General features: G+C 44.6%; 2 protein-coding genes across 2 annotated transcripts; one reads left to right on the top strand and one right to left on the bottom strand.

Annotated features, from left to right (window-relative positions):
* Nucleotides 1-3,791: 3,791 nt before the first annotated feature.
* LOC308221375 (olfactory receptor 5AP2-like) lies at nt 3,792-4,751 on the bottom strand (the record flags this gene model as incomplete). The annotated part of the gene is made up of 1 exon (XM_080618358.1): nt 3,792-4,751. One exon carries the CDS (start codon nt 4,749-4,751, stop codon nt 3,792-3,794), a length of 960 nt encoding a protein of 319 aa, XP_080474484.1.
* A 4,394-nt stretch (nt 4,752-9,145) lies between these two features.
* Nucleotides 9,146-16,342, top strand: LOC308221374 (uncharacterized protein; the record flags this gene model as incomplete). The annotated part of the gene is made up of 3 exons (XM_080618357.1): nt 9,146-10,051; nt 10,538-10,641; nt 15,403-16,342. 3 exons carry the CDS (start codon nt 9,146-9,148, stop codon nt 16,340-16,342), a joined length of 1,950 nt encoding a protein of 649 aa, XP_080474483.1.
* Nucleotides 16,343-16,675: the final 333 nt, after the last annotated feature.

The following is a 16,675-nucleotide window of genomic DNA, read 5'->3' as shown; positions in this document are numbered from 1 at the left end:
ACATTGCTGAAGTCAAGATTTATGCATTTCTGAGCACCAGCACACTGCAGCATCCTAAACCCATGGGCGTTGGGTTGCTTGCTTGAAAGCAGAATTTATATTACAACACGCTAATTCCAAAGGCTGATTTTTAAGTGACTATATTCTGCTGACAATCTGAAATGTTGCATTTCTTTATAACAAAATAAAACTCATCCTCATTTAACTCTTGAATAAATCAGTGCATCTTGCTTTAGCTGCCTATGTAAAAGAAAACAACCTGCATCAGACATTGCTTCCTCTTATTATAAAGAAAACCCACATTGGAAAGGCTATTTTCTGATGCAGCTTTACTAAAGAGGACATGAGGAAATGCAGAAGCAAGCCCACTGCCTCAATGCAGGTGAGGCTCTGCTTTGTCTTGGTGTTACCTCCTGTGCCTTCCCTTTGCCACCGAGTGATGGGAGCCAAAGTTTTATCCCCAAAGCAGCAGAGAACATCTACGTGCCGGCATCACCTCTGTTAAGCACCTGATGTGAAGAGAGGTGAGCTCCTGTCAGGCTCCAAGAGCCGAGCTTGTGGTGCTGGGTCTGTAAATACAGTTGCATGTGCTCTCCTGGGAGGAAGCCTCCAGGGCTGCTCATGCTTTCCCAGAGGAAAACAAAGAGAAGGCAAAGCAAAGGGTGTGAAATCACCTCTGAAAGGCATTGTGGTGCTTGGGCACCTGAGAGACATGGTGTGGATGAGCCATTCCTGAGCACAGCTACACAGCAGCAGTGATGAGCAGCTCATAGGATGCTTGTGACATACTTGTGGACCATGCAAAGGTTTTGATCTGACCTTGGCAATGGAATCAGAGTGGGTTTAGAGCCATTTCAGATCTTGCAGAGGGTCCCTAAATGCGACATGAAGCACAAGTGACTCCATCTCTGAAGCTGCTGTTGTCCCTCTGTGGACACTTGAGAGCCCAGTTTTCCAGCCCCAGTCGGGTTATTCACATGTAGTGCCTGGATGTCCAGCACATGAGGTGGTGCTTTAGGGCTTCCACTGTATTGAAGGGTGAGAAATGGGCATTTCCAGGCAGTGATGAGTTGTCCCAAGTTGAACTGAAAGGCCTTTATCCCCCTGAGCAGCCTCAGCTGCAGCTCCATCCTCACCCTCTGCTCATTTGCCCACCATCTCTATTTAAGTTCAGCCCAAGGTGGTTGGACTATGTTTGAGGAGTTCTGGTTTCCAGCTTAGCAGGAGTTGTGCACACCTATGGAATCCTTTGATGGTAACCTGAGGTTGCTTGTGGACTTTCCTAGCAATTGCTGGACCTGACCCTGATCAGGGGATTGACTTGACCTTTGTTGTCTTGGTTTGGCTTAGTTTTGGACCTGTCTCATAATCCCCAAATTGCTTGATGTTCTCGAGTTTGGCTGAACTTGGTTCTGGTCTCTGTTCCTGCTCTACTTCTCTTGCTCAGGTAATGTGGTATGGTCCCTGCACACCATGGTGCTCTCCTTCGGTTCTGTTCAGATTGATTAAGGAGACAAACTCCTGTGGCAGTCCCCAGGCTCCTGCAGAGCAGAACCCATTACTCTCTGCACCCAACAGCCCAGCCAGTGCTCACTGTTCTGCCAGTCCCTCTCCATCCAGACCATATCCCTACGTGGGCAAATTAGGGGATAGTCTGTTCAGCGAGGGAAATTACAGTGAGAAATTGAACATTATATTCAAGTGTTATTTTCTGGTCCTTAATGCATTCTCCTTTACCAAGTATAATATTGGGTTTTTAGTGTTCAGCTGATTGGCAACGCTTTGTTTTGGAAGTAGCTTTGGCATGATGTTTATCTGCTGATTTTGTGACAGAGGACTCCAGGGCTTCACTTGACACCAAGGACTTTTTTTTCCCCACCTTATTTCTTGTGCTTATGGACTTGGTTTGCAATGATTTGCAAGTCTTGCTTTGTTTCTACAATTGGCTTGTGCTAGAAGACCACAGACAATCTGATTTATCTGCTGTATGTCATTACGTATAGAATCATAGAATCGTAGAATAGTTAGGGTTGGAAATGACCTTGAGATCATCCAGTTCCAACCCCCTTGCCATGGGCAGGGACACCTCACACTAAACCATGGCACCCAAGGCCTCATCCAGCCTGGCCTTGAACACCGCCAAGGATGGAGCACTCACAACCTCCCTGGGCAACCCATTCCAGTGCCTCACCACCCTCTCAGTAAAGAATTTCTTCCTTAGATCCAATCTAAACTTCCCCTGTTTAAGTTTGAACCCGTTACCCCTTGTTCTGTCACTACAGTCCCTGATGAAGAGTCCATCCCCAGCATCCTTGTAGGCCCCCTTCAGATACTGGAAGCTGCTCTGAGGTCTCCACGAAGCCTTCTCTTCTCCAGGCTGAACAGCCCCAACTTTCTCAGCCTGTCTCCATACAGGAGGTGCTCCAGCCCCTGATCATCCTCGTGGCCTCCTCTGGACTTGTTCCAACAGTTCCATGTCCTTTTTATGTTGAGGACACCAGAACTGCACACAATGCTCCAAGTGAGGTCTCACGGAAGCAGAGTAGAGGGGCAGGATCACCTCCTTCAACCTGCTGGTCACACTCCTCTTGATGCAGCCCAGGATACGGTTGCTTTCTGGGCTGCGAGCGCACACTGCAGCCGGCTCATGTTCATTTTCTCATCGACCAACACCCCCAAGTCCTTCTCTGCAGGGCTGCTCTGAATCTCTTTTTCCCCTTCCTGTTGGTCTTTTAACATATATACTGCACATATTTAACAAACTAAAAGGAAGAAAACAAGATGTGGTGAAGGTTTTCAAGGAAACTATCCGATTTCAAAGGACTCTGTCCTTCCTAACTTTTCAGTATTTAATTGCATTGATTGTGGCTCCTTCGTTGACTTCAAGTAGAAGACACTTTTGCTCCAGATCTAAGTCACCATCAACAGGCTTAATTTGTAAGTGACATAGACCATTTCGTTTTCCCTGGTGTGCTTTAGCATGAGCTGGTCATGGACATGGGATGTGGGTGCTTATTTCCAGCTTATTTCCATGTATCTCACCATTTAAGTAAACAGAACTTAAGATGAATGTAAAACACCCCTTAAAATCAATGGGATGAGCCCTTGATGTGCCCAAATTCTCCTTACCACTGGGTGATCTCATCACGGTTCATCATTCTGAGTTATGGATTCTGTTGTCTACAATTTCCTTCTTTGAAGTGAAATCTCTTGTGAAGCTGCAGCCTGGGGAGGGATTCTCCCTGATATTCAAAGGTGCAGCTTGAGAGTTGGATTCCCACCAGTTTCTTCTCTTTGAAAGGCACAAACAAATGCAGTGAATCTTTTGAAACCTTTCCTCTGACTCTTTTTCAACAAGCAAATGTAAAACTACACTTCCTCTTCCCTCCCACCCCAGCAGATTTAATAAGGAACATGTAGGTAAGAGTGAGGAAATTTCTAAGAGCTGAGGAACAAGGTCCAGAATCTTGCAAAAAAAATACATCTTTAACAGTGACAAAAGTTACAACTGAATAAAGCTGATTGCCGTTTCCTGTGAAGAAAAGAAGCTTGGAATAATTCAGGGCAATTTCTTACTACAGGCAGGTGACTGCAAAGTGAATTGAAGTTTGAGGTTCCTTCTCCTCTTGATTTCTGCCAGGGAAGATGTAATGGCCGGGTCCACTTCTCATTCAATACTGTCAGTGACTTTTGTGCATGAACTGTGGAAGAAACTACATAAAATCATGAGGGTTAGTGGAAAATCCCAATGGTTTATTGTCTTATAGGCTTTCTCACATCACATGAAATCTTCATGTCCTGCATGATACAACTCTTTTATGTTGCCAGTGGTTGAAAAGCCTTCTCCCACACTCCACCAGAGCCCCCTTCACCTCCTTGTTCCTCAGGCTGTAGATGAATGGGTTGAACATGGGGGTGAGCACGGCGTAGAAGATGGAGGCCACCTTATCCAGGCTTCTGTGGCTAGATGGAGGTTGCAGGTACATGAAGAATGCTGACCCAAAGTACATGGAAACAGCCATCAGATGGGAGGCGCAGGTGTGGAAGGCTCTGGCCCTGCTCTGTGCTGAGCACATCCTCAGCACTGTGCGGATGATGGAGATGTAGGAGAGCAAAATGACCACACTTGTGCCCACCACATTGATGGTGACAAAGGCAAAGATGACCATCTCGCTGCTGTGGGTGTCAGAGCACACAAGCTTTAACACAGGGACAACGTCACAGAAGAAGTGGTCAATGTGGCTGGGACCACAAAAGGAACCTCCAAACGTGCACCACGTGTAGACAATGGCGCTGAGGAAGGCAAATAGGTAGGATGATGCTACCAGCTGCCAGCAGACGCGGCTGGAGATGATGGTCACATAAAGCAGGGGCTGGCAGATAGCAACGTGCCGGTCATAGGCCATCATGGCCAGGAGGTGACATTCGGCATTTGCAAGGAAAGCAAAGATAAGGAACTGCATCATGCAGCCAGAGAAGGAAATGGTTTTGTCCTCTGATAACAGGTCTGCCAGCATCCTGGGGGAGATGACTGTGGAATAGCAGATGTCAACGAAGGCAAAATGGGTGAGGAAGAAGTACATGGGGTTGTGGAGGCTGGGAGACACCCGCACCAATGTGACAATGCCAACGTTCCCCACCAAAGTGACAATGTAAATCAATAGAAAGAAGATAAAAAGAGGAGTCTGCGCAGGAAGGCTGTCTGTAATTCCTAACAGGATGAATTTAATCTGGGTTTGATTTCCTCCCATGACCTGGCGTTACCTGCTGAGGCAAAAGGAAGAGAAACATAACACTTTTTACACTTTTGGACCATATTTAACTACAATCAATCACCATTTTAACTGCCACATTTTGGTTGAATTCATATATTCTGCTATAGTTTTAACCCCAAATTATATGTTTTTTGGTTTTCAGTTAAGGTATTTATAAAAGAACAGGAAGCACACCGAAGGAACAAATGGCATTTTTGGTTTTCTATGCTGGAACACTTAAAACGGTGGATTTATTTAGGCATTTTTTGCTCATATGTTAATCCAAACAATGACCAGTTTAACTGCCACATTACCGTATATTCTACTATATTTTCTAATCCAAATTATATATATTTTTTGTTATACAGTTGAGGAATCTTGACAAGAACAGGGAGCACATTCAAGGAACAATCTTTATTGTGAATGCTCGGACTCTTAAAACTATGAATTTATTCAAGCACGTGTGTTTTCAGAGTAAAGCAAAGAATCAGAGCTTTCTTCACTTTCACTTTTCAGTTTTCAGAGTTAATTTAGTCAAAAGACACCTGAAAACCTCATAGGAGTACATGTAAACCAGGGGGATAGAAAGTCTCAGTCCCAGTGAAATCCCGCTTACACATGAATGAAATGCACACATTTTCCCTTGGCTTTTAGTTATCATTCCAGTCACCAAATCACATTTATCAAACTATTTGAGATTATTCATAACAGATAAAATTCACACAGGTAAATCCATGATTTATACCTTTCCGAGCTCCAGCACACTGAAGCATCCTAAACCTATGAGCATTAAGCTGCTTCCATTAAAAAGGAGTTGATGTTACAATGTGCTGATTTGTTAGTGACTATATTCTGCTGACAATATGCAGTGTTGCATTTCTTTATAACAAAATAAGATTCATCCTCATTTAACTTTTAAATAAATCAGTGCATCTTGCTTTAGCTGCCTATGTAAAAGAAAACAACCTGCAGAAACCATTGCTCCCTCTTATTATAAAGAAAACCCATGTTGGAAAGGCTGATTTCTGATGCAGCTTTACTAAAGAGGATGTGAGGACATGAAGAAGCAAGCCCACTGCCTCAATGCAAGTAAGACTGTGCTTTGTCTTGGTGTTACCTCCTGTGCCTTCCCTTTGCCACCGAGTGATGGGAGCCAAGGGTTTATCCCCAACGCAGCAGAGAACATCTACGTGCCGGCATCACCTCTGTTAAGCACCTGATGTGAAGAGAGATGAGCTCCTGTCAGACTCCAAGAGCCGAGCTTGTGGTGCTGGGTCTGTAAATACAGTTGCATGTGCTCTCCTGGGAGGAAGCCTCCAGGGCTGCTCATGCTTTCCCAGAGGAAAACAAAGAGAAGGCAAAGCAAAGGGTGTGAAATCACCTCTGAAAGGCATTGTGGTGCTTGGGCACCTGAGAGACATGGTGTGGATGAGCCATTCCTGAGCACAGCTACACAGCAGCAGTGATGAGCAGCTCATAGGATGCTTGTGACATACTTGTGGACCATGCAAAGGTTTTGGTCTGACCTTGGCAATGGAATCAGAGTGGGTTTAGAGCCATTTCAGATCTTGCAGAGGGTCCCTAAATGCGACATGAAGCACAAGTGACTCCATCTCTGAAGCTGCTGTTGTCCCTCTGTGGACACTTGAGAGCCCAGTTTTCCAGCCCCAGTCGGGTTATCCACATGTAGTGCCTGGATGTCCAGCACATGAGGTGGTGCTTTAGGGCTTCCACTGTATTGAAGGGTGAGAAATGGGCATTTCCAGGCAGTGATGAGTTGTCCCAAGTTGAACTGAAAGGCCTTTATCCCCCTGAGCAGCCTCAGCTGCAGCTCCATCCTCACCCTCTGCTCATTTGCCCACCATCTCTATTTAAGTTCAGCCCAAGGTGGTTGGACTATGTTTGAGGAGTTCTGGTTTCCAGCTTAGCAGGAGTTGTGCACACCTATGGAATCCTTTGATGGTAACCTGAGGTTGCTCGTGGACTTTCCTAGCAATTGCTGGACCTAGACCTGACCAGGGGATTGACTTGACCTGTGCTGGCTTAGTTTTGGACCTGTCTCATAATCCCCAACTTGCTTGATGTTCTCGAGTCTTGGCTGAACTTGGTTCTGGTTTCCTGCTCTACTTCTCTTGCTCAGGTACTATGGTACAGTCCCTGCACATCATGGTGCTCTCCTTTGGTTCAGTTTAGATAGATTAGGGAGATAAACCCCTGTGGTGCATTCCAGGCTCCTGCAAAGTAGAACCCATCACCCTCTGCACCCAACAGCCCAGCCAGTGCTCACTGTTCTGCCAGTCCCTCTCCATCCAGACCATATCCCTACATGGGCAAAATAGGAGATATTCTATTCAGTGAGGGAAATTAGAGTAATCAATTGACCTTTATACTCGAGTGTTATTCTCTGGTCATTAGTATCACCTCCATTGTCCAAATATAATTGTAGAATTATGTTTTTGAGTAGGTGGGTAGCACTGCGGTTTGGTAATGGGTTTCATGTCTTAGTAAAAACTCATAAAGCTGTCCAGCTTGAGTGTTTCTGTAGTTACAAGGTGCTGAGATGTCATCGCTAAGAGATGCTCTCTGTCAGTAACCTCACAGCAATTTCTGATTTCAATGTATTCTGACTCCCAGAAGACAGCCCATCCCAGGGGCTGAGGAAGTAATAGCTCCAGATGTCTAACTTGTGAAGTCACTAAGGGAACTTTCCAATTATATTTGAAGGGGGGAGGAAACAAGATTAGCATTGGGTGATGTGCCCGATGAGATTGCTGGCAGCTTATCTCAATCATCTAAGCTGGAAAGCAATAAATAGTGAAGACAGGAGCCTCTGGGAGACACAGCCATACATGGACGGACAACACCACGCAGAACTAAAGAGAGAAGGAAAGGAGGCTTGGAGGATTTCATGGAATGGTGAAGCACAGCATCGTAGAATCACAAAATTTCTTCTCTGAAGCTCTGATTTATAAAGCAAGCTAGAAGGTGGAAAAATACTTTTTCTATCAAGACAGAGATGCTTCTGTGCAATAGTCATGCAAATGGGCAAGGAAGATCTGCTTAGAGGCAATGCCAAAGGAATTTAGCAGTGATTGTCACAGGAGCTTAAATTGCCTTTTCTCTTTGCAAACATCTCCTTGCTTACTGGTGATGGTTATACTGGGACAAATATAAACATGTACAGAAGAAATGTTTAATATCTTATGTATTTACCCCCTCTCCTGACACAATCCTTTTTGGGGATGTATTGTATCATATTTATGAGATGAGCATACACAATTTCAAGTTAATTTAATAGGGTATGGTCTATATTTCTGTATTGTTGCCTTTCTAGTTCCCGTCAGCAATGATAAGGTGCAGGTTCTGTCTCTGAATTATTTCCTTGGAGAAAGGAATAAGAGGCAGGCACAACAATAGTTCAGCCTGAAAGAGGCTGGTTCTTCAACAGGAAACCAGAAGTGGCATCTCAGGTACTGTTTTGGGGGATGGTGGTGGAACTAGATTTAAATGCTTCTCAAATGTCTGCGTTTGAGACACATGGTTATGTTAGAAACCCTTTCTAAAAGGAAGTTTTACTTCCTAACCTTAATCTGGCATGAAATCAGTTGCTTGAAAGTATTTGCTCTTTGCTTAAAATGTAAGTTGAATGATAGATATTAAAGGGAAAAGCACATTTTTAACAAGTCACCAGTGAAGCTGGAAGATACTGGAGAAGGAAAGATAAATGCATATGCCCTTCTGTCCATTCTATGTATTTATTCTTATGAGATGAGAGCAGTCACTGAAATGCAGTTTAGCCCCCAAAGTAGCCACTAACCTTGCTATTAATCAGTTGGTTTTAATGAAAACCAACGTATTGCTTTTATTTCTGAGCACTTAGACTAAGGAGCAACAAATTCAGACCCTGAGCTACCTGGGGTAATGAAAAGAGTCTCTGGGACATCATCAACCTGAAAAGCAGCATGAAAGTTAATATTCCTTTACTTTGTGTATTATCAGAACAGTCAACATGAGCTGCTCTTCTCTTAATGTGGAGAAAACTGCAGGCAGATGGAAACATAGTGAAGACCACGGTGATGTCCAAGGGAAACTTCGTTTTGTTGGCTTTAGACTTCCTTTGAAAACAGTATGTGAAGGTAGAAGATATATTCAAAGCTTGGTTTAAGAGCTTGAGTGATAGATGCAGACAGTGACTCCCTGCATGGGCAGGTGGTTGTGGACAATCTAAGCATCCTCCAAGGTGCCTGGCAGTGTTTCATTAGAGAAGGTCTTCATTATCTACAGAGTACAGGATTAAAACCCACTAATAATTAAGCAAGGGATTAAGCCATCATAACCAAGCTCATGGAAACCACGCCTCTGCCTGGGAACTGGGAACCTCTTGGACATTGATGGCTTGGGAAAACTGGACTACGGTGACAGAGTTTGTTTTCAAGGGGTTCACAGATTGCCTCAACTTCCAGGTTATCCTCTTCGTGCTTTTCCTGCTCATCTATGTTACCACCGTGATAGGAAACCTTGGCATCATTGCTGCAGTCTGGCTCGATTCCCAGCTTCAAACCCCCATGTACTTCTTCCTCGGCCACTTGTCCTTCTTGGATCTGTGCTACTCCTCCGTGGTGACACCCAAAATGCTGCTGAACCTCTTGTCTGAAAGGAAGACTATTTCTTTTGCTGGCTGCTTCGTACAGCTCTATTTCTATGCTGCTTTTGCAATCACAGAGTGCTACCTCCTGGCTGGGATGGCATATGACCGTTACGTTGCCATCTGCAACCCCTTGCGTTACCCCATCCTCATGTCCAAGAAGGTCTGTGTTTCCCTCTTAGCTGGGTCTTATGCAGTTGGGCTTTCTAATTCAGTGGTCTTCACAGGCTTTGCATTGAGGGTGTCCTTCTGTGGCCCCAATGTCATTGACCACTTCTTCTGCGATGGGCCACCACTCTTAAAGTTGGCTTGCTCTGATACTTCCCTCAACCAAATGTTGCTATTTGCTTTTGGGGGCTTCAATGAGGTCACCACAATATCAGTCATCCTCATCTCCTATGGCCACATCCTCTTCACCATCCTGAGGACAGGCTCTGTGTTGAGCAAAGCTTTTGGTACCTGTGCATCCCACCTAGTGGTTGTCACCATCTTCTATGGGACCCTTATCTTCATGTATCTACGGCCCAGCTCCAGCTACAACCTGGGCAGGGACAAAATAGTTTCTGTCTTTTACACCATGGTGACCCCGATGTTGAACCCTTTCATCTACAGCCTGAGGAACAAGGAGGTAAAGAATGCTCTGAAGAGAACAGTGAGGAAAATGATTATTTCCCTGCCAAAGTGGTAAATGGTTTAACACTTAGGCACTGATGGCAATGGGGTTGGTGTTTTGGAGTCTTTTTGAGGTTGGACAGAAGCTGTGATAATACTTCTATATATTATTGTCCATTTTGTAGACCAGCTCTTTCAATGTGGGATTAATTTGCTATACATTTGCCTCTTGATAGTGTATTTCAGAACAAGATAAACACATACTCAATGAAGAACCACCAAAGGTTGATTTATGATGAAACATGCTAAAATGTCCAGCTTGTTTCTGAGTATTGGAGGCAAGAATATGTTGGGGTTTCTTATGTAACTGCCATTGCTTAAGCAACCCCAAATTGTCTCTTTCTTGAAGGAAATATGATGACAAGGCTCAGTCCTGTTAAAATAACCCATTTGTGAGATTTCTGCTGAGGACTTGGACTATTTTCTCAGCTGTCTTTGGCCAGAGCCCACTTATGGTCTCTTACAGCTTGGACATCATTCATCAGTGTGGTGGATGCTCTACCAAGTGCTGTACCTCTTCCAGCCATGCGATGTGATCTATGGATTTAAGGTGAATTTCAGCACTTCCAGGTAATCCCCATGACAGATGGGAGCATGCAGGAGAACACAGAGAGCAGACCAAGGAGGCTCGGAGGAGAGAGGAGGAAGAAAAGTTCCCTAAAGCTGCAGGAAACAGGGAAGTTTGAGAGGAACTCCTTGCAATCTTCTTCCGTAATCCCAGACCAATCAATGACCCATCAAAGAATGTTCAAAGGTATTTGAAGATTTCCCTACTGCACTTTAATCCTTCAAAGTGCTTTTTATAGTGAATAAATACTTCAAATGATTTTGTTATTATACAGTGTAAAGTACTGGACAGTGATGGTTCCTAAATGTACTGTTGAGTGGAATTGTTCAGTACATATATTCAAACTTAATGTACAGTAAAGCCATGCTGCATTAGTTGCAATAAAACTCTTATTTCTACTTTTATTCTCTCTTTTTCCTCTAAGCATGTAGTTCTCTGTATCTACAAGACCATTAGTTGTGGAATTTAACTGGCCAAAAGTGGAGCTGAATAACTAGACGTTACATCTGATCTCAGTCTCCCTCCTTAGAAGATGCTAAAGACCTTGGCAAAATCATCATGGGAAATGGCTCAAGTGAATGATGGTGCATAAAGATATAACAAAGATATATAAAGATATCAGCTGCATATAGAACATGTATCACGATTCTGCCATATTTAACTTCAAGACATCTGAATTTCAGGTGGCTGAGGCCCACCCAGCCTATGGGTCATGGCACTTCCTTATGTCAGATTTCAGTTCTATATAACTTCAATGTATTTTTTATTTGAAACTCCTCCTTTCCATTACCACCTTCACTATAACAGTAAAATTAATAGGCTCAAAACATCCTTAGACACAACAGAGCTGATACAAGAGGAGGAATTTAGTGATAAACACTTTGAAGGTTTATACCTAATAACCTCATGACTGTGTACCTGCTTTCTACAAGTTGTTTTTCCTCCTTGTCATGCTATTTGAAGAAGCAAAATAAGTTTATTCTGGCAATATCTGGAATATGTGTATTTATTCACCTTTTCAAGGAAGGAGAGGGTGTTTAGAGCTGTACTTGGAGGATTGGTAATAAAGTGGAAACAAACAGGAATCATTAGTGAAAGTGTTGGCACAGAAACTCCCCAAATATAAACCCTGCTGTTAAAATATTGCCATTTGTAGAAGCTAAACCCAACCAAACACTCGTTTGGGGTCAACACAGCTGTCTGCATTGCTCTTCTCCATCCACATTTGGGTTTGTTGGTGCAGGTACTGCTCTGTTGCTGGTTGTGCTGGTGCCATTGATGGTTTCTCCCAGAAGCTCATGGGTTCCAGTGAGTCCTGCAGTGTTTCTTAGCCATTCCTTTGGCCAACTGAATGCACCATTGGACTTCACAGACTGGAAGATAACCGGGGACACATATAGCTCATGTGTCGGTCTGTATGTCACGCTGACCTGGAGCAAGGTGAGCCCAAACCCATCCCATGTGTCCATCTCTCAGCCAGTCCTTTAGGCTCTCAGTGATACAAATCAGTAGCTCAGTGACAGTCTCCCCAGGGAAGTGGTGGATTCCCTAACATTGGACACTTAAGCTTCAGCTGGAGAAGGTGCTGGAACATCTTAGCTTAGACCATGCTTTGCCTGGAAAGGTTGGACCAGATGATCCTTGAGGTCCCTTCCAACCTGGTGTTCTCTGGTTCTGATGGAGAACTTAGTCTGTTCATGTGATCACGTGTGGGTCTTCTCTGGACATAGCAAATCCTCCTTTGGGCTACACAGAGTCTATTGATCCATCCAATTGCCCCTGAGATATCATAGGATGTATGGACACAGGTCTGGCAGGTATGGCTTGTGTCCTTTAGGGGAGCCAGAGGGATGTATGGTGGGTGTCTGACAGTCCTGGACACCCATGTCTGAACAGCTGAGCCACCACCTTCACTTCTACTGACTGCAAAGAGACTCTTGGCAGTTGGCTCGTATACCAATGCGTAATGCTGCTGGCAACTGATGGATGAATAAATCCCACTTATGGATCAAATCTGATCCAAATATGACTGTGTTCATGCTGTCAGTTTAATCTCAAAGCATGGGCTTCTATTATTTAAAGTGAAAACTCAGCTATACTGAAAGAAACAGTGTGAACTGTAACCCTCCCAAAATGTTCCAGACACTGGAAGAATCTGGTGTCTATTGAGCATGTTGAGCAGAGACAAATGACACTGAAGTTTACCATGAATACACTATCAATTTCCTGCTACACCCCTCCAAAAACCTTTGTAGAAAGAACTGGATTAACATCATCCCTTTTCAAAACAGGCTGTAATGAAATGGGTTTGGTCTTGCAATAGAGGTGGAGCAGTGGAATGACCTGGCTCTGTGCAAAAAGGAGTCAAAAACGGGTATCTGAGATACTCCTGGAAGCACCTGGAGCATAGTAAAAGGGTCTAATGGACCATCAGTCATGTTCTGACAAGTTGGTCCTGGATAGACCCTCCTATTCTTAACCATCAGTAGCCTTTCAGGCTCATTTAATGCTTGGAGGCTTGGGTCAGCCTTCATCTTCTATAATCCCAGCTGTCTGCTCCAGTCATCCATCCAGAGGTAATTACCCAAGCTGCTTGCAGCAGGTGTTTAAGATAATTGAAATAGACTGCCCTTTGGCTGCATTTTCTCACCTCTCCCTTGATTCTTCACAAGGGCTTGTGAACAGTAACTTGTGTTTGTTTGGATCTCTACTTTTCCTGTCCCTGGAGGCTGCTGGGTGTTGTAACAGGTTATAGCTCTTTGTGACAATAATTAGAAGAGATTTGCCATCAGCCTGTGTGCATAGCTAAGCCTTTATTAGTAGTTTAGGCTGTTGTGACTCATGGGTTCTCATTCAAGGGCCAGCAATATACAACCAAGATTCACATGTCTTAGAGACCTGAACTGTAGCCAAAACCGTGACAAACACTTGTTCCCCAAGTGTTTGTGTCTGTTGCCTGCAAAGACCTGCAGGGAGAGATATAAGAGCAACACATTGCTGCAAGTGAAGAACTTCATCTGATGAAAATAGGCTGGAAGCTCTTGAAGGTTCAGGAGAGACATTCTTGTTTGGAAGCTAAGAGGATGGCTTCAAGAGATAACCCCCTCGATTTGCTGTGCAGATAGCCAGTGTCATCTAATGTGGAAGAGACCTTGCAGCTGTAAGAGGTGACCCCCGTCCTCAGGTATGTGAGACCATACCATGAAAGGTTCAGGTTAGCCCTGCTCTGGTAGAAATCACTGCAGCAATTGGAGAGGCTCCTCAGATTTATGCCAGGTAAAGATTTGCTCCTCTGTGTTGGTTTAAAGAGATTAAATATTCCTGGTGGGGTGTACTCATCGAATCTCAGACTGGTTTGGGTTGGAAGGGACCTTAAAGCTCATTCAGTTCCAGCACCCTGCCACAGGCAGGGACACCTTCCACTAGAGCAGCTTGCTCCAAGCCCCTGTGTCCAACCTGGCCTTGAACACTGCCAGGGATGGGGCAGCCACAGCTTCTCTGGGCACCCTGGGCCAGCGCCTCAGCACCCTCCCAGGGAAGAGCTTCTGCCTAAGAGCTCATCTCAGTCTCCCCTCTGGCAGGTTCAAGCCATTCCCCTTGGCCTGTCCCTACAGGCCCTTGTCCAAAGCCCCTCTCCATCTTTCTTGTAACCCATTTAGACACTGGTGCTTATCATGGTGCTTATGGTATGTTTAAGGAGCCGTGGAGAAGAAGAGAGGAGAAGACTCTCAAGGAAAGATTAACCTAGCCACTGGCCCTGAAACAGTGATATTCACTTTAAAACATAAAGAATATTTCTATGAAGAAATATTCTGCTGACGGAGAATGAATCTTCACTGAGTCTTCTGGTCCTGACACTCACCTGGCGGGGTAAGATTTTTATCCTCATCTTTAATCCTGTAAAGATTTAGTTGTTTTATTCTCAACCTTCATGTTATCAGGGACAGAAAACTGTAATTCACACTTTCATGAGGGTAAGCAGCTTAACTTAGTGCCTAAACTTAGACAACCGGAGTTGAGTGAGTTTGGCTTAGTACAGCTAAATGGTCTCATCATGGTGTTGACTCCTCTTAATTGTATATTCTCTCCATTGTACTAAGGGAATAACATCTTCAGACCCAAATTTTGCTCATGGTCTCCTGGCTTCACCTCCCCAAGGTTTCCAAGACTGTAATATTGAGCTCTTCATGTCCTGAATGAGTTTTAGGGTCCTGCAGCACCCCTTCCCTTTTCCTTCCTTAATTCCCAGAAAATTAAAGGCTCTTTTTCCTTCATCTCAATGGCTTTTCCAAAACCACCAAAGGAAAGCTACGGTACTTTTAGGCTTATATGAGTTATAGCCAGAAGCTGCTGCCAAAATCAGAGCTGTCTTCAGGAAATCCTAATCACAGCAGATCAAGGGCAGAGCTGATGGCCTGGTCTGTATCATATCAGTCCCTTCTCTGCTGCTGTATCGACTGGTCTCATCAAAGTGTAGGTACCAAAATGAGATTCAGTGATACAAATGAACCTGCTCAAAGGTGTTTGGGGAAGCTGGGATGCTCTCACTTCAGAAGGGGCCTCCTCTTTCCTTGGGCTGTATAAGAGGGCAAGCTTGGAGCAGATGGCCACAGAGCATTCCATTCCACTGTAGCTCCCCAAAAATGAATAGTGGGGATGCCCTCAATGCACAGGGTGTTAATTGTCAATTCAAATAAAGGCATGGTTTCCACTGTCCTGTGTTTTCCAGACTTTTTCCTTCCTTGGCAGATACAAAAGCCCTGAATGGCAGAGCAGAATCACACATCAGCAGTGGAGTTCATCCTCAAGGGTCTCAGTGACCAAGCGGAGATGAAGGCAGCCCTTTTTGTGCTGTTGCTGCTCATCTACACCATCACCCTTCTGGGCAACGCAGGGATAATTGTAGCTATCCAAGGTCACCCACAGCTCCACACATCCATGTACTTCTTCTTGGGCAGCCTCTCCGTTGTTGACATCTGCTTCTCCTCTGTGGTAGCCCCCAGGACTTTGGTGAACTTCCTATTGGAGAAGAAGACCATTTCCTTTGCTGGCTGTATGGGTCAAGCTTTCTTCTACATCGTCTTTGTGACAACTGAGTGTTTCTTGCTTGCTGTCATGGCCTATGACAGGTACGTGGCCATTTGCAACCCCCTGCTTTACTCCTCTGTCATGACTCGGAGGTTATGTGTGGGGCTGGTGGTGGGGTGCTACATCGGGGGTGTCCTGAACTCCATCATTCAGATGACCTTCATCATCAGGCTGCCCTTCTGCAGCTCCAATGTCATCAACCACTTCTTCTGTGATGTTCCTCCTCTCCTGGCTCTGTCCTGTGCCAGCACGTACATCAATGAGATGATCCTCTTCTCCTTGGCTGGTGTCATTGAGCTCAGCACTATCTCTGCCATTCTGGTCTCCTATATCTTCATCTTCTTTGCCATCCTGAGGATCCGTTCTGCTGAAGGCAGGCAAAAAGCTTTCTCCACCTGCGTGTCCCACCTGATTGTGGTGACCATGTTGTATGGAACAACCATCTTCATGTATTTACGCCCTAGCTCTAGTTACTCCCTGAGCACTGACAAAGTGGTCTCTGTCTTCTACACGGTGGTGATCCCCATGCTCAACCCCTTCATCTACAGCTTGAGAAACAAAGAGATGAAGGATGCTCTGAGGAGAACAGCAGAAAGGATCACAGTCAGGCTTTGAAAACCCTGATCCAGAGCTCTGGGTAACATGAGGATTTGTCCCAGAGGCTGTGGAGCCTCCACCCATGGACATGTTCAGAATGAGGCCTGAATGAGGCGAGGAGCAACCTGATGTGACCATGAAGTCAGCAGGACATAGTTACTGTTCAGAAAAGACATCTAGGAGGTCTCTGTTCCTATGACTGGCAAATTCTACACATAAACACATATGTATGTGTGTATAGATATAAAAACACAAGATGAAATGCATCCTAAACTATATATTTATATATATAACACAATATATTCTTGTTTTAAATGTGAATACCAACACACACAATACTGATTTTCCTTG

Source organism: Psittacula echo, assembly GCF_963264785.1.
Source record: "Psittacula echo genome assembly, chromosome: 5".
Taxonomy (NCBI): domain Eukaryota; kingdom Metazoa; phylum Chordata; class Aves; order Psittaciformes; family Psittacidae; genus Psittacula; species Psittacula echo.
Note: the sequence above shows the minus strand (reverse complement) of the source record. Positions and strands in the feature narration are given on the sequence as shown.